Below are 18,041 nucleotides of genomic sequence, written 5' to 3' on the forward strand. Positions count from 1 at the left end.
GCTGCGTGCGTTTGTCCTTTGTTAACCCCCCGCCGCGTCGCACCTCTCGGGCGGGCATCTCGACTCTCTCCCTCGCGCTATCGCTCTCGTGCAGGCAAAGTATGAAAATGACAATTTAAGATAACATATAATGGAGCTAATCTTTCTTCTGAAGATAAGATTTAAAACGCGGAGTCACTGCACATTTGTGGGCTGGGAATAAATAGAAAAATAACCAACACAATCTCAGAAGCAGAACGTTTCTTGCAGCTCCCTCACTCGTAGGAGCTTCTGAGTGATGTCTGCTGCTCACAAGCGGCTCATTTCTTTCTCCAGAACCTAATTGAGTTTTGCCGTTTCCATATTGTCTGTTTTCCAGGCTGCCTCGGATCCTGCAATTGTAAACAAGCAGGCAGAAACCTCCAACCTGACTTAATGAGCTGTGTGCACTCCTCCTGCTGCGGCCGCCCCAGCCCGCCCGCCTCCAGGCGGCCAGCACGGGCACATGTGGCCCATGGGGCTCCAAGCTTTAAAGTCAGCCTGGGCTTTGAGGAATGGAAAATTACCCCATAAAACGTGAGAGGTTTGAGTCTCATCTAAACAGACACGGCTCCAGAAACCTCAAACGGCTTGGTTTCGTCCTGCTTTCCATTTCACCCCGAAAAACCCCAATCTTTCCACAGTCTTCTCAAGGGAGACTGAGTGGGCTTGTCCCCTGGCCCCACAGGGGCTCACTCTGGCCCCCTGCCCTGTGGGGGGCACAGGCAGGCTTGCCGGCCCCACGTTCCCTGTCGGTCAGGGCCTCAGTGGAGCCTCCAGAACATCCAGGCAAGTCCACTGTAGCCACAGCCAGCCCAACACCCGGCTGCCGGCACATGGGTGAAGGCGCATCAGGGCTGTCTGTGCTCAATGTGTCTGAGGAGCGACCCTCGAACACCATTAGATGTAAGGTCAGAGTGCTGGGCTCTGAGGAAGTGCGCTGCTCCATTCCCTTATCCCCAAGCTGCATGGATGTTGAACATTTCTCTTTCCTCTCCTGTGATGGAGTAGTTCTGTGGGCTGATATTCTAGATGAAAATCCCTCCTAGAACCAATCATTTTATCTGAGGATTGTCACAGAGATGCTCCGTAGACAGCACCAAGAAACAAAATGTGGGCAAGACTGAGATGACTAATGATCCCAAATCCTGATCAGAAATCAGGAACACCAAACAACTGGTGCAGGACAGATGCTCATGGTCAAGGACAGATGCTCATGGTCAAGGATACATGCTCAATGGTCAAGGATACATGCTCAATGGTCAAGGACACATCCTCAATGGTCAAGGACAGATGCTCATGGTCAAGGACAGATGCTCATGGTCAAGGATACATGCTCAATGGTCAAGGACACATCCTCAATGGTCATGGACAGATGCTCATGGTCAAAGACAGATGATCATGGTCAAGGACAGATGCTCATGGTCAAGGACAGATGCTCAGTGGTCAAGGACAGATGCTCATGGTCAAGGACAGATGTTCAGGGGTCAAGGACACATGCTCAATGGTCAAGGACAGATACCCAGTGGTCAAGGACAGATGTTCAGTGGTCAAGGACAGATGCCCAGTGGTCAAAGACAAATGCTCGTGGTCAAGGACAGATGCCCAGTGGTTGAGGGCAGACTCAGTGGTCAAACAGTAAGAGTTTTTCTGAATTCTTATTGATTATGCGATGCCCATAATAGGACCACTGCCCTGAGGAGCTCGTGCACCAACTGGGAAAATGAGTGGCCAGCCAGGAGACAGCACAAGGCCAAAGCCACCAGGGATTCTTACCCACGTTAGCCAGCGTCAGATGCAACCAGCCCTTCACCACCGTGTAGACACCAATGGGCTTGACACAGCCAAACCGGGTCACATCTCCACTCACTACCACGTCTTGTTCATACTCAGTCGCCACGACCTCAAGCTCATGTAGGACCTGCACGGCCGGCCGGCCCTGGCGGAGGAGATGCTGCAGAGGAGAAAGGCACCAGTCAGAGGACGCTGAGGCAGAGCCCACCTTCTTCTGAAAACCTACATCCTTGATAGCAGGTCTTTCCCACAAATTCGTTAATAAAGTGAACTCCAGTTCACCCAGTGAATAAACACCATGGGCGCACAAACAGGCCTGGCAGCCACCCTCCTGGAGCCCCTTCTGTAGACAGAACAACAGGAAATGAGCCACGGAACGAAGCTGGGGATGCTAAGCAGACCCCTTCTTGGGACCGTGAGAGCTTCAAGAAGGAGGCGTGAACCGGGCAGGGAAGGCTGGGAGCACACTAGGCCCAGCGTGCAGAGTACAGACCCCCGACACCCTGGGCCAGGAGCATCGGGCCTCACTGTGGCTGGAACACAGGTGGTGGGTGGGAGCAGGGCCACCAGGCAGCCGAGGCCCAACTGCGAGGGTCCACACCAGGCCTAGGACGCTCAGACCAGCGAGAGCAGATCCAGGGTGGCAGGACCTTCCTGACCCAGTGCTCCTTGCTAATCCAGCTCACCTCTCAGTGCTCTGCCTGAGCCCCATGCTAGTGAAGTCTTCCCGGGAGGCCATGGGAAAGTCACCGGACCTTTCAACTAGTGCTTCTCATGCACAAATGGGCATGTGGGACCAGACAAGAGTCCCAGCACTTCTGCAGCAAACATGCCAGCTCTGGGAGCAGAGGCACCCAAAATGACCCCCCCCAGTGGCTCTGGCAGCTTCCAGTTGCTTCAGCCCCTGCTAGCCTCGCAGTGCTGGTCCACAGAGCCCACATAACCACAGACATGTTCACAGCCAAGGGCCTAGCAGCCGGACTGACTACATGAAGTCCCCTCTGGAGATGAAGTCCCCTCTGGAGAATGACCATCGACGCAGGAAGCAACGCCCAGCCGCCAGCAAGTGGAGAGGCCAACAAAAACAAGGTATCACTTCCCACTACAAGACTGCAAAGATTTTTTTTCTAGCTAATACCCCTTAAAGGCAAGAGCATGGAAACCAATCAGGCACCCTCGTCCTCAGCCAGGAGGATGAGGGCCCTGCTGGCCTCGCGGGCCATGTGTCCCGCCGACTGCGAGCCGGGCTGTCATGTGAGCACAGCTCTGACTCAGAAACACGCTTCCGACACGTTCTCGTCTGGGGCGAGCAGACCGTTAACGGTACAGAGCACCAGCTTCCGAGTCAGAACTGGGCTAAAAGCCTGGCTCGGCTATTGCCAGCATGACCTCGGCCTCAGTTTCCCAGCTGGACAGGAGTATGACACAGCACGGCCTCGGAGCTGAGGACAGTCAGTGAAGCAGGGGAGCCATCAGGTGCTGGGAGTGACTGTCACTCTGCCCCTAACAACGCTACCGTGTCCTCTGGGGAGGAGCTGAAGGCAGGGCACACGGTACCTCGAGACGCACACTGCAACATCGCTCACGGGAAACCCTCACGTGCCCAACGAGCCACAGTGTATCACACCTTCCAGAAAACCCACCTACCAAAGGCACCTAACAGCTCAGCACCTGCCGTTACAGGGGAGTCTCTTCTCATCTAAATTTCCCACCTCTTCGCCTCTATAAATTTTAAAGTTAAAGACTTTATTTTAGAAAGTAAAGTTTAAATTAGAAAGTAAAGTTTAAAAAGTAAAATTTAACTGTGATTTATCCAAGTGTCAATAATCACAAGAGCACTTGTTTCAGGGGCTCTTCGTGGAGGACAAGATAAAATAACTTCATCTCCAGGTGACAGCACATAGGGACACAGGGCTAGGCCGTGGGTGAGGCAGGAGCTGTGACAGGTCCCCAGTCCACAGGGGCTCCTCTCGGCCCTCCAGTGCCCTTCTCCCCCCACTCCCTCCTCCCCCCACTCCCTCCTTCCTCCATTCCCTCCTCCCTCTATTTCTCACCTCTTTGCCTCCCGTTCCCTCACTGCTCCCTCCATTTGCTCATTCTCAGCTACACGGCACCATGCCCACAGTGGGTCATGACTGCTGGAGAGAAGAGTGACTGTCCCCACCAGGACGCCACCAGCCAGCATCAGCAACAAACAAGCAATGGCCATGACAATCCCACGGGGCTGCGCTGTGACCCAGGAAGGCCCAAGGGACCAGGGTGAGGAATGAGAACATCAGCCAACATCTGCTGAGTGCTCACCACGGTGACCCCTGCCCCTGCTCCCACACTCCCCTGGGGGCATCACCCCTCAAGGATGGACACCTGAGTCGGGTGGAGGAGGGATGGCGCAGCCCAGGTCAGCCCTCAAAGGGAAGAGCGGGGGCAGGCAGCACCCCAGAAGAAGAGGAGCACAGTATCAGGGGAGCTGCGCACACAGCCAGGCACACCCCAGAACGGGAGCCGTGAGCTCATCATGGTGAGGGGTGCCAAGGAGCAAGCAGTGATGGGGCTGGCTCGCAAGTCTCAGTGACCACACTAGCTGCTGCAGGGGCAAGGGTCAGGGGGGAAACTGAGGGGCGCCCGAGGCTGAAATCTGGAAGGAAGTCTGCTAATGGGAGTCAAGGAAAGCAGGTGACTATCAGAGACGCCGAGCTGGGGCTGTGATGCTGTGTCCTCTCCCACCCCACCGCGCAGCCGGGACATCGCGTTCCCAGCCCCGAGCCCAGGAGCTGCCGTGCAACTACGCTGACCCTCCGGGGAGAAACCCCAGGGAAGAATCTTTAATTAACATATGGATTTAGGTTTTAGTGTACAAAGAAGATGGAAAGCACAGTTAGATAAAGAATTAGATTCTAATTCTAACTGCAATTAGAAAAGCACAATTCAAGTAACTGAGAGCAGGCATCAGGTGACCTTTGCACATGCCAGTGGGTCCCTCATCCCCGCCCCCCATGGGCCAGGCCTCTGCGCACAGGGAACGTGCATCCTCACTGTCCTGGGGTGGGGGTGAGGAGGCAGAAGGGGTCCTTACCTGTGGTTGGTTTGTAGGAAAAGCTGACTGATGACTGAGAAAATACAACCTAGCATTACACAACTGAGACTTTGTGAAAATCTTTTCCTTTGAGGAAGGACAGAATTTGTCAACAGAGCACAGTCACCTTCATCTGGACGGCTGCAGATCCGACGAGGAGCAAGGAGTCTCCATCCCAGACGTCGATCTGTAGGGTCTGGGCAGCCAGGTAGTGGGTGAACCAGCGCTGTTCTCCGGGTTTCAGGAACCCGGGCTCCACCAGGTACTTGAGCTGAAAGCCAGGAGTCCCTGTTCAAAGAGGCCTTGAATGAGCCCAAAAGTGATTCGAGTCATTTACCATCTTTACATTTTGAAGAGATTCCTGCTGTGGTCAGAATCACTAATTTCTGCTTCTGTCATAACTACAGTTTAATAAACACATTAATCAAAAATATCATAAAATATCCAAATCTACAAAAGACAGAGTCATGTCCAGAAGTCAACATTTCTTTCCAATACATACAATGAACTCTCCCAGAACATGATTCATGGTTTTCACCGAGTTCTTGTGAAACAGTCTATCCTGAATGGGGACAGATGTCCTGATGGGGCTGCCCAGGGAGGTCATTATTCTGCACGCCGGGTTTAAGGAGAAACGTGGTCTGCTGTCAAAACCAGGAGAGCACACACACGGGGAGCTGCTCAGAAGACCCCGAGTGGTGCCCTAGCACAGCGCCTCCCGGGGGCTGTGCCCGGCTCTCGGGCTCATCACTGAGACACGGGAGTGGACAGTAAGCCCCGCCTCTCGGCTTCTCCAGGTGGCACTACCATCAATTCTAAGTTGACAAAAACACCACTGAAATCATCATTAGTTACAGTGCAGGAAGCAGCAAAGCTGGAGAACACATTCAAACATTTCCCCCTTTCCATCAACAATATATTTACAGAGCCCCCCCCCTCCCAGTGAGCAGAATACTGACTCTGGGGTGGAAAGGAACGTGTTTACTCAGCACCGGGGAGCAGGTCCCAGGCCGGGCTGAGATCCTCACCCCACCTCCAGCTACCTCAGCCCCGGGGTGTCCCCCTGCTCTCAACACCAGAACAGTGCTGCCAGCTAAAGGAGGGAAGCAGGTTGGGACAGGATACGGCACAGGGGGCTGATGGAAAGGTGGGGGTGGTGGGCCTTTCGCTGGCCCAAGGGACACGACGCCAGGACCAGCTGCCAAAGGCCTGGCTGCAGCTGCCCCTGAACAGCGAGAGTTCACAGGGGCAGCTCATGGAGTGGAGGGGCCTTAAGGAGTCAGGAAAAAGGCTTAGAGAGGGGGTGCAGTGACACCATGCAGCAGCAGGCCAGTCCCTAGCATCACATCTCAAGTGACCAAAGTCACAGGGCCAGTGGAGCCCAAGGACACTCACCACCCCGCCCCAATGCCACCAGCCAGCTGAGAGCCAGGTGGCCTGTGGCATCTGGTCATTGTCAGGACACCCCCGAAGCGATGGGAGCCCCGAGGCTGGCTCCTCAGACGCACGGTGGGGACGGGAACAAAGACCTGTAAACACCCAAGCCCCAGCTCATGGCACTAACAGCGCAGCCCCCCCACTCACTGGGCCCACCTGGGCTGCAGGAGCAGGAAGAGCCCAGACCCCGGCTTCCACACTGGTCAGACTTCTGATTCAAAGAAACAGAACAGATGTGAACTCTGGGCCGACTTCCCAAACAACACCTACAGACACGCGGCCCCGGGAGCTCCCCACTCCTCCTCCAGCATCCCCCAGACCCACAGACTCTCCACCCAGAAGCACTCTCCCCAGTGAAGCATGTCCCAGCTGGACCCTCCATCTAGCCAGCTAGCTCCTCCTCGAATCGTCCCAGAGTGCTTCCTGGGCACCAGGCCCTCGCCACGCCCCTGCCAGGCTGCTTCCACTCCAACACCATTACCTCCACTCAGCTGCCGGGTCCTTCCGACGCACCACGAACGCACACTTAACAAGTAAGTGTGGCATCTCCAGCGTATGTGCCACGCACTGTGCAGGGATAACGTGGGAGAAGGGGACGGATAGGGTCCCCACCTGATGCAGCTCCCGGCCACAGGGTGACACCCTGAGTCCAGAGCTGATGGCGTGCTGAGTACCGGGGGGGGGGGGGGCACGTGGGGGTGTGGGGGCCACCCTGGTCTGGGCCCAGCCTCAGGGCTCTCATGCTGGAAGCACACGGTTCCTCCCCTGCAGGCTTGGGCCCCTTCAGTCCCATCCAGCTCAGATAACCGGCTCCTCGGTGGCCTTCCCTGCGGTCCATGCTCCCTGCAGCCCATCCTGCAGCACTGCCAAAGCATCCGCAAAGGGAGCCCTGCGTCATCTCCAGGACACTCAAAAGTCTGCAATGATGCTGACCATCTACTCAACCAAGACAGGCCAGAGGGGCAGGGGCACCTCCCCAGGGTCTGCTCAGGCTCCCAAGCTCACCTCCCATCCCCCTCACAAACACCAAGCCCCAGCCCGGCCAGCCTCCTTCCTGAGCCTCAGTCCAGCCATACCCCCACATGCAAGTCTGGCGGGCACTCCTCCTCTGGCTGGATGGTCCTCAGCGCCCACCTCTCCTTCATGACCCACAAACACCCCTGCTCCGCAAAGGCATCCACAACTCCGGCCGATGACAAGCACCTCAGAACGCTACAGTCTACAATCCACGATGAACGTACAGCAGCTAGGAATATCAACACACCAACCGACAAAGCAAAAACCTAGAGACACAAGGAGAAACGGACAAAAACATAATAATAGTAGAGACCAACTAATCACTTTGTTTACAAGGCAGGTCAAGTGGACAATAAACAAGGGTATGGAAGCCAGGCCGGCTGCTCCGTTACGTAGAACGTATGTACGTATGACACTGTTCCCTGGTAACAACACATACATCTTTCAAGCGTATCTGGAACGTTAAGGAAAATTAACTACATGTTAGGCCACAAAGAAAACCTAACTATGCTCCACAAGGTAGAAATAACACAGACAGTGGCCTCTGACCACAATGCAGCACACTAGAAGCTAGAAACAATTTTTTAAAAACAATTTACAACTTACCTTTAAATAATTCTATGTCAAATGAAAAACAAAATCCAGATTTTCTAGAAAAGAATGAAAATACTATTCATCTGAATCACCAAAGCATAAAGCAGTAATCAAAGGAAAATTCATAGCCTTGAATACTTTGTATCCACAAAAACAAAAGAATTAAAATAAATGAATTAAGCAACTCAAATTAGGAAAATAACAGTGGAGAATACAAAAAAAAAAGAAAGTAATAAAGACAAAGGCAAGATTTAACCGGTCAAAAAATAAGAGAACAGCAAAGCCTGCATGAGGGTCACTTCAGTGTCTTTGGAAAGTCAGGGAGATAGAAATGAGCACATGAAAGGATATCCCTGTCCCTGCAGGACAGCTCCCGCCCCACGAGGGCAGCGCTCCCCACGTTAACCTATGGATTCAGCAGAACCCCCCATAAAGGGCTAACAAGTTCGCTTGGAAAACCAGCCCAGCCAGAACGTGCGGGGGGCCCTGCACGGAAGAGCACGGGGCGGGGGGGGGGCTGCTGTACGTCAGAGCAAAGTTGCACCTCTGACTCAACAGCATGCCCGCGTGTGTAGACAGGTGGTCTAACGCAGGGTGTGGCAACCACAGCCTACGGGCCGATCCAGCCGGGAGCTAAGGATAGCTTTCACATTTTTAAAGGATTGTTAAAAAAAAAAGAAGATTCCAGAGAGAACATATGTAACCCAGAAAGTCTAAAATATTTACTATCTGGCCCTTAACAGAAATCAGTTTGCCAACCTCTGGTCTAATGGAACAAAATATAAAATCCAGACATAAACCCAAGTAATAAAGAATGTGGTATATGAGAAGGGCGGCTCTCAAGTCACTGACGAAAAAGATAAGACTTTCTAATAAACAGCACTGGGTCAGGGGGAGAGACATTTGAAGAAAGATGAAACTGGATCCCTATCTCCTATCGCACAACAGGATAAACTACACATAGACCAGAAGTCTCATGTGAAAAATGAAACCTATAGCCCTCGGAGAAGCCACATGTGAATCTCTTTACGAGCCGGGGAGGAGAACACCTTCGCATCCGTGACTCAGGAATTTAGAAGCAATAAAAGTGAAGACCACCATATCACAGGACACGACGACAAAACTTCACGGGGCGCCCGGCTGGCTCGGTCAGTGGAGCGTGCGACTCTTGGTCTCAGGGTTGTGGGTTCGAGACCCACGCTGGATGGAGAGATTACTTAAAAATAAAACCTTAAACAATTAAAAAATAAAGTAAAATAAAATAAAACTTTACATAGCAAAATCCACCAAAAGCAAAGTAAAAATGACAAAGCAGGAGAACATACCTGCAATTTATATCACAGGCAACAGCTAATCTCCCTAATAAACAGAGTTCCCAAAACAAGAGACCAGAACAGACAAAAAATTGGATAGAAAAATGGAAAAAGACACGAATAGAAGTTTGCAGATGAAGGCAAACATCAAAGGCGCTCCACTTCACTCAGTATAAGAGAAACGCAAACTCAGACTTCACTAAGAGCCATGTCACCCCCATCAGTTGTACAAATCCCAAGTTGAGCAACCCGTTTGCCGGCAAGGCCCTGAGGGAAGAGGCCGCTGCGGCGGGGCAGAGACCGGCCACAGGCTGACTCGGGCGCGGGACTGCTGACTGCTAGCGACGCCCCCTGAACACACGGCCACGCTCAGAGAACGTGTGAACACGAGGTGACGAGCTGCTGCCTCCTCTGACACAGCGAAGCCGGGAAGCAGCCGAGCGGCCGTCGGTAGGAGCTCGCGCCCAGTGTGGTACGATGCAGCCTCGCAGAGAGCGCGGGGACCTCTGCACAGGTCAAGCTCAGGCACAAGGGTAACGGATAAAAGCCACGTGAAAAAAGAGTGTACTTGGTATGCTACCTGTTGAGTAAGGAAACAAGGAGAAATAAAAATCCACGTGCGTACGTTCTGAAACAAACAGAAACATGAGAAGGAGAAGCCAGAGACTAAAGAGGCCTGGTTACCTCTTGGAGGCCGCACGGGGGTGGAGAGTGTAGAGGGCACGAGGGTTTTAGGTTTGAAGCCATGTAAATATTCCAACAAATTAAATCAGAAGGGAAAGAAAACCAACCTAAAATTGAGAACAAATTGAAACAACTGAATCTGATTATCAAACCGGTAACGGGTCCACAGAGGAAAGAGTGATCTCCAGGGACCCTGGAAAGCCGAACCACCTCTACGTCCTCAGCGGCACGTGGCTCAGGACGGAGAACGCCGGAAATCTGAACCCTCCTCACTCAGCATAGGCACCCTTAGTACTAACATCAGCCATGTTAAAGTATATAATAGAAATTGTAAGGAAAAGTAAGTAAATACATTGTCAGGAAGCACAATTTCCAACAAAAGAAAAAAAAAAGATACAAATCAATTACTTTAAGGAAAAGACTCTAAATGCGAATTAGAAATATCAATGTGAACTCATGTTTGAATCTACATTCTCCAGCTTTGCCCAGTGAAAGGCCTGGAAGCCATGCCACCCAGAACCAAAAGCACCCCAGCCCTCAGTCTCTAGAAGCACGGCCCACGCAGAAGCCGCTGGTCCAGGTCGGAGGCAGAGAAAGTCCGCGGTGAGCTGGGACACTGGGCCGTTCAGAGAGTGAGGTCATGCCCAGCGTCCCAGGCTAACCTGAAGGGCTACCACTGTAATGAATGTATCACAACGAATAAATATCAGAGTGATATTCAAAAGGCAAAACAAAAACCCAGACAGATAAAATCTCAGTTGTCATTACTGGAGTAACTGTTACAACTTCTTACTCTGAAACCTGGAAACTGAAGGGAGAGTATCACACATCTGCTCTGCTTTGGAGAAGGTATATGTAGTTCAGTCTTGGTTGATAAGAGAAAGCTCTTTTTTTTCTTCTATAAAAGAGTGTCCATTAAGAAAGGGAAACCAAATGACAAAATCAGAAAAATTACCGTTAACAAAATTCCAGGTTAAGACCTGACCCAGGCAAAGCTCCGTCAAGGATGTTAGAAGAGTGGGTGAAAGGTTGTTGGGGTGGATATTCACATGGAGCCAACGACTGGCTCAAGAACTCTGTGCCAAGCGCCACGAGGAAGCGCCTCCCTTCCCCTGGAGGGACGGGGGGCAGATCAAACCAGCACCGTAAGGATGAGACACGCGACCTCCACACTGTTGACGGACGCCACATGGGGCACATGAAGCGTCCGTGCCAAATCCAGACCCAGAGGGAGCGTTGGCCCTAACCGCCCATGCACAAGACCTTCCGGAGGGGCCAGGGTCAACGGTCAGATGCACACAGAACGACACTCCACACGACAGCTCACGTAGTCCCTTCCGACAGCCACTGTCACTGCAAAGAGAATGCAGGAGACTATTCCAGATGAAAGGAGATCAGGGATGTAACTCCCAGTACAACCCAGGACCCGGACTGAATGTCAGAGCGAGAAAGCAGCTTTAAGGAATGTAGCCGGGAAGACTGGGAATGGGACTGTGAGATCCCTGTCCTCTTCAGTGTGATGGGGGCTGCTTTTCAGTAAAGCCTGTTGGGTGTTTAGAGGTAAAGTGTCACCCCGCCTGCTACTGACTTCTAAACGATGGAGGGAAAAAGATAAACAGTTAACGCATTTCAAACTGCATGGACACAATCTCTGTAGGTGGACATGGGACTGGAGGTGGAGAACGCACAGGACACAGGAGACCCACCAAGGAAGAGGCAGGCAAGGCAGCACCAGACGGGCCCAGAACAGGCTGGCGAACCCCAGGGCGCGAGTTCTCCAGACCAGGGGGGCTCTCGGCTGACCCAGAGCTCAAGGACTCCAGCTCCCGTGCTAAGGAAGGTCCTGTTGGCCAAAACACCAGGAGGAATGTGTGAGAAAAACCTACCTCCAGGCCAGAAAGCAAAGGAAATGAAAGGAAGGAAGGCACCGTGTGTGGTGGAGGACGGGACCACCACCCACAGCTGAACCCTCCTGAAAGGAGCAGGGACGGTGGTCAGTGAGGACCCTCCAGATGCACACCCCGTCTGGAGCAAAGGGGGCAACAAGAAGCAACTCTACTCACAACCTGGAACACCGAGAAAATGAGGAGCCTCGGGCAGAGGCAACCACCAGGCCCAGGGCCTTGGGTTCCAGAAGATTCTGTTCAGGAGGCTGCCATGTCTCCTGCTGGACCAGGACTACTCCAGTGGATGTGTACGGAGGGACACTGCTTGCCAAACTGACTAAAGATGAACACGTGCAACCCTAGAGCAATTCCACTCCTGGGCACACACCCAACGTCCGCGCGGGCACAGCCGCACCAAGAGAGCACTCGCCCCAGCATTGTTCTAAAGCAACAGAAGCTGGGAACAATCCAAATGTCTACGGACGACAGAAAGGGTAAGTGTGCGTGATACTCAGACCGGGATTTCTATACAGCCAGGATAAAGGACAGGCTACTGCCCCACACAGCAACCTGCATGGACCCCAGAGACGACGTCGAGCAGAAGGGAGACTCGGAAGGGCACACACACAATGTCCTGTTTCGGTTCAAACCTGCAGGTGCACTGCTCTAGGGTGACAGAATACCTAAGAGCGGTCACCAGGGGGAGGCCACTGACGGCGGGGGCAGGGAGGGCGGGGGAGGCCCGCATACCATCTGCAGCCCGCAGTCACGCAGACGTGCTCACTCTGTAAACGTACAGCTCTTATAAAACCTAACTCAAAACGGATCACAGACCTAAAGTAGAGGACAAAAATCCAGGTGACCTTGGGTGTGGTGACGGGTTCTTCCCTCTGACACCAAAGACACAGATGATCCATGACAGAAATAATTGATAAACTGGACTCCATTAAAATTAAAAACCTCTGCCCTCCGAAAGATACCGGTAAGACCATGAAAGAGACGAGCCACAGGCTGGGAGAAAACATTCGCAAAGCACACATCCGATAATGGTCTGGGAGGCAAAACATAGAAAGAACTCTTAAAACACAACAATAAGGAAACCCAATCTACAAATAGGCAAAAGAGATGAACAGACACCTGTCCGGAGAAGACGCACATGGGCCAAGCGAGCACATGGGGGGGGGCTGCACATCACACGTCCTCAGGGAAACGCAATTCGTAAAAACAACAGTGCGATCCCAGCACATACCTAGGAGAACAGCCGAAATCCCCCCCACTGACAGCACCAAGCGCTGCGAGGACGTGGGGCCGCAGGGGCGCTCAGTCCCTGCTGGCGGGAAGGCGGCATGGTGCAGCCGCTCAGGAGGACGGCTGGGCGGTTTCCTACACAACCAAACACGCTCCTACCACACGACCCAGCAGCCATGCTTCTAGGTACCACCCAAATGAGTCGAAAATTGAGGTCTACACAAAATCCTGAACAAAATGTCTGCAACTGCTTTATCGTAATTGCTCAGCACTGGAAGCAGGTAGGTGAATGGATGTCCCTCTAGACAGTGGAGTATCACCAGTACAAAAAGAAATGCACTACCAAGCCACAGAGAGACACGGAGGAGCCTTAGTGAAAGGAGCCCCTCTGGACAAGCTACATACTACATGAGTCCAAGTGTATAATACCCTGAAAAAGGTAAAGCCACGGAGACAGGAGAAAGGTCAGTGGTGGGGAGGGTGGGGGGAGGGTGGGGGGAGGGAGGGAGGAAGAGGTGGAGCACAGGGCATATTTGGGTGGTGAAATTATTCTCTACGATACTGTATGGGGATACGTTTGCTCTGCTTTTGTCAAAATCCAGAGATTGTCCAACACAAGAGAGAGCCTTGTTGTGAACTCTGAGCTTTAGTTAACCACAAAGCATCAACACTGGCCCATCAACTGTAACTAACGCCCACAGGAGGCCAGATGTTGCTAACAGGGGCGCTTCTGGGGGCAAGGGATGCTTGGGAACTCTGTACTACCAGCTCAATTTCTCCATAAACCTAAAACTGCTCTAAAAAGCACAACCCTTTAATTCTTAAAAACTCATGGAACTGAACACTGTGTTGCACGCATGTTATATTTCAACATCAAAAGAAAATACACCCTAAGCGTGGCTCTAGTGAGGCTAGGCACTGAGCCATGGGACACCGGAGCGGGAGCTGCTGGAGGAGCCCAGCCCTGCCCAGGCAGGGGGCACCTTTGGCTGAGTCTCAGGGGGATAAGACACTGAAAAGAATTTGTTTGAGATTTTAACTTAAGAATTTGGACTGTGAATTTAAGTTCATAATGACAAAATTTGATCTTGGAGTTTGATTTCTTTGGACTTCAAAATGCAAGGAGATTTAATTTTTGGACTAATTTTTCTCTGGGAAATTCATAATGGAAAGGGGTCTATATTCAAATCAGGAACATCTCTCCGTGGTTGGCCTTTTGAATTAAATTGCCTGAACCCTACCCGTTTAACCTCACCGCAGCACCTCTGGTGAGCTGCCTGGATAGAGCAGCTGGATGGGGCTGGGAACAGGAAACGGAAGGAGACACTTTCTCAGCAACAGGTGCAGGGAGCCGTGAAATCAATGCACTATTCCGGTCCATTTCAGAGCCTTCTGGGGGCATGGGCTAAACTGTCCACCAATGGTCCCAGGACCATCGGCAAAGGGAAGGCAGTTGGATTGGGACAAGTGGTCCCAGGATGGTCGGGAAACCCAGGGAGTGGAGAGAACAAAACCTGGGACTGTTTCAGGACAGTGTCCCTGGCCACGCTTCCATACTGGGGGCCTCCTGCACTCACCCTCTGCCCCACGCATGCTCCTCCCCAGGCCAAGAGCAGCTCATCAGCTGGAGAATTTGGGAGACAGGACAGGGCCTAAGCTGTGCCCTCACCCCCTCTCTCTTCTTTACAGATTTGTCTGCAGGAAGCGAGGATGCTGGGGTCCTCAGGCAAGCAGGGGACCAGGGCTCTACCCCAGGGTCTGCAGCCGGACAGTCCTACCTCTGCCGGCAACAAAGCCCATCCAATGGGGTGAGCGCCAGCAAGCACGGCCAGCTCTCTCCCTGTCTGTTGTTTGTTTTCTAAGCATTTATGCTTATTTTAAAATACTTTTCCTTCCGGGGCCTGGGTGGTTCAGATGGTTGAGCGTCTGCCTTCAGCTCAGGTCATGATCTCTGGGTCCTGGGATGGAGTCTCCTCTCCTCCTGTCCTCCTTTTGGCTCCCTACTCAGCAGGGAGTCTGCTGCTCCCTCTGCCCCTCCCCCTCCCCACTCATGTTCTTTCTCTCTCTCTCTCAAATGAATAAATAAAAATCTTTTAAAATCTTTAAGAAAATAAAATTTCTTTCTTTCTACTTTCATTGGATTTGTTCCGGGTTTTTTCCCCCAAACTTCTTGAGTTGAACAATTAGATCAGCATTTTAAAAACACACTTTCTTCTTTCCCAATACAAGCACTTAAAGCTGTAAATTTCCCTATAAATACCATTTTACCTGCATCTCATTTGTTTTACAATGTTTGCAACATGATTTTGTGATTCAGTTTTAAATTGCCATTTCTATTTTGATTTTTTCATTGACCTACAGAATAATTAAAAGTATGTTTTAAAATTAAAAAACAAAAAAAAAAACAGCAGTTTGGAGCCTTTGGGGGGAGAGAGCGGTCGATTTCTGACCTGTGGCATTGCCGTCAGAGAATGCCACGCCGTTAGATTGGATCCTGGGTCTCCCGGAGCACGGTGACGCCTGCACAGTGGCCTAAAACGTGCGCAACATATACGAATGATCAGTTCTTGTACGTCGCAAGTATGCCTGGAAAGAACGCACATCTTCTAAACTGGTTCTGTAGGTTTTACAAGATCATCTTTTTAAATTGTATTTTGTAATGTTCTTGATTATTTTCCGCTTGACGTGTCAGTTCCTTGAGCAAGGGATGTCAGACCTTCCACGACCGTAGCTTTGTCAATTTCCCCTTCTAAAGTCTGTCCATGTTTCTTCTGTAGTTTGAGGCTGCTTGTTGGAAGTTCACGGTTCAGAATTATTTATTTTCCTAGTGATTATTCTCTTGATTATATTTAATAGGGCTTCTTTATCCCCAGCACCGCATTTGCCTTTTGTCTCTTTTGTCTGATGCTAATGTCGCTAAACTACTTTCACTTCATTAGCATTTTCATACGGCATTCCCACCTGTTCTCTCTACTGAAGAGGCAGCAAGGGCTCCCAGCTCTGCCCCTTACAAACCCAGAGACTGGCCACAGAGAGGTTAACTGATCACTGATAAAAAAAAAAAAAAAGCAACATATTTGATATGTTTCGATCCACTGCAGTGTGAATCCACTAGTTTATAATAATGCCAGAAACAAAAGTCATTGGCCCCAATCTCAAAGGATGCTAAGGAACTGGCTCATTATTCTGAAAGTTCTTAATAAAAGGGAAGAACTGGGCATTATTCTGCCTTTCCTGCATGGACTGCACCTCAAGGTAACCCAATAACTGGCGAGGGCAAGTTTCTCTTTATGGAAGGATTCCAGCTCCAGAAGGAGAACGTCACCACTGTTCAACCTTGAGCAAAATAATCAGCCTGTGGGCAACAGTCCTGACGCCACTGACGTGGCACAGAAAGGAGGGACGGGTCACTGCGCAGCTGCAGGAGGTGATGAGAACAGCCCCAGAGAGTTCCCCTCTGACAAACATGCCTCTGACCACGCAGAGATCTGACTCCCAATGTCCAGGAGATACAAGGGACAGAGGGGGACCCTTCAAATGTCACCGCTGGGAAGCAAAACCCAAGTGCAGACTGTGGGAAGCCCTACAGGACAAGCAGGAGCAGTGTGGCTCCTTCAACCAACAACATGAAACTGAGCCTGGGGGCGGCAGGGGCACCTGTGGGCAGACACACACCCTCCTGAGAGCTTGAGCTCAACAAACTGTTACAAACGGTATCCTCCTCAAAACAACAAAAACCCTTCTTCCATCCTCAAAAAAAATTTTTTACGAAGTTATTGGGAAAATTTTAACATAGGCTAAATAGTTAATGACATTTAAGGGATTATTAATTTTAAGTGGGATAATACTAGGTTTAGGTTTTTCAAACAGAACTCCTTATTTTTTAGATATATAAGGAAATATTCACAGGTGAAATTATACCATGTCTGGAATCTGCTTCCAAGTGACGTGGGGTCTGGGTGGGGACATAGTTGACAGCTGCTGGTTGGAGCTCACTGGCGGGAGCGTTGCTTCATTATACTGTTCTTTCAAATTCTGTACGTGCTTGAAAATTTTCACCGTACAATATTTTGCAAATAATAAAATTTACAAACAAGGCTCAGTGCTGGATTTCTCACGTCTGCAGATGCACGAGCACTTACCAGCATCAGAGGAGCCATCTCTGTCAGTGAGAACCAGGAGATGTGACAGGGAACCAGAGTGTGTCCTGCCCGTCTCGTCCAGCCCAACCAGCTGCAGGCGTGGCGTTGTCACGGGTGGAAAGCGGTAGAACTGGAAGGTGAAATACACGGTCTTTGGCCATGGCGCTCCCTGGCAGTCCTGGGACATTCTGAATCCAATAAGAGCCCCCAATTAATCAAGTATCCATAGCAGAGAACCTGGGCTTCCGAGAGTCCAGCGCCACAGGCCGGACACTGCCTGCTCCGCCCATGTGAGCAGTTCTACTGGGATCTCGGGAAGCCCGCCAAACAGCAACCCACTGAGCCCCAGCTGGAGAAAGCTGCTCTCAGAGCTGCACGAATACCCAGAATTGGCCAACACAACACTGTCTGCATTCAATTACAGAAGATCGAGCAAAGCCAGTTTTACAGCAGTTAGAGACAGCTATGTGAGGGTCCCAACCAAATGAAAACAAAAACAGACTCATCCCCTCCTCTGGCAAGACCTCAGCACAGAGAGTTCTGCCAGCTCGGAGCCACACGGGGGTGTTTCTTTGATGCAAGGAGAGCAAAAGCCGGGCAGAGACCGACAGAGTGTTTACGGGCACACCTGCTGAAGGCGAGGAACTGCAGCACGATCTCGTTGCTCTGCAGATAATCCGAGGCTTCCTTCTGGGGGTTGAATTTCACGGGGTCTGCGGGGTTGACAGCCTCGGCTGGTTGTTTATTGGCATCCAGAATCTCGGGAAAGCCGGAAGCCTGCAGGAGCACCATTGAGGCTCGTGAGAGCTTACTTCCAGAACTGAAACACAAAGAC

The 18,041-nt window shown here is 51.4% G+C and overlaps 1 protein-coding gene across 4 annotated transcripts in view; it reads right to left on the bottom strand.

Annotated features, from left to right (window-relative positions):
- The window catches only part of NPHP4 (nephrocystin 4), a 114,240-nt gene that overhangs the window by 19,857 nt on the left and 76,342 nt on the right, over nucleotides 1-18,041 (bottom strand). For all 4 annotated transcript variants that reach the window (XM_048222046.2, XM_044391420.3, XM_057305413.1 and 1 more), the window contains 4 exons: nucleotides 17,835-18,026; nucleotides 17,207-17,394; nucleotides 5,013-5,173; nucleotides 1,795-1,972 (listed from right to left, as the gene is read on the bottom strand). In XM_048222046.2, coding sequence (XP_048078003.1) covers nucleotides 1,795-1,972; nucleotides 5,013-5,173; nucleotides 17,207-17,394; nucleotides 17,835-18,026 — 719 coding nt within the window. The remainder of the gene's footprint in view (nucleotides 1-1,794; nucleotides 1,973-5,012; nucleotides 5,174-17,206; nucleotides 17,395-17,834; nucleotides 18,027-18,041) is intronic.

This window comes from Ursus arctos, unplaced genomic scaffold (assembly GCF_023065955.2).
Source record: "Ursus arctos isolate Adak ecotype North America unplaced genomic scaffold, UrsArc2.0 scaffold_32, whole genome shotgun sequence".
Taxonomy (NCBI): Eukaryota; Metazoa; Chordata; class Mammalia; order Carnivora; family Ursidae; genus Ursus; species Ursus arctos.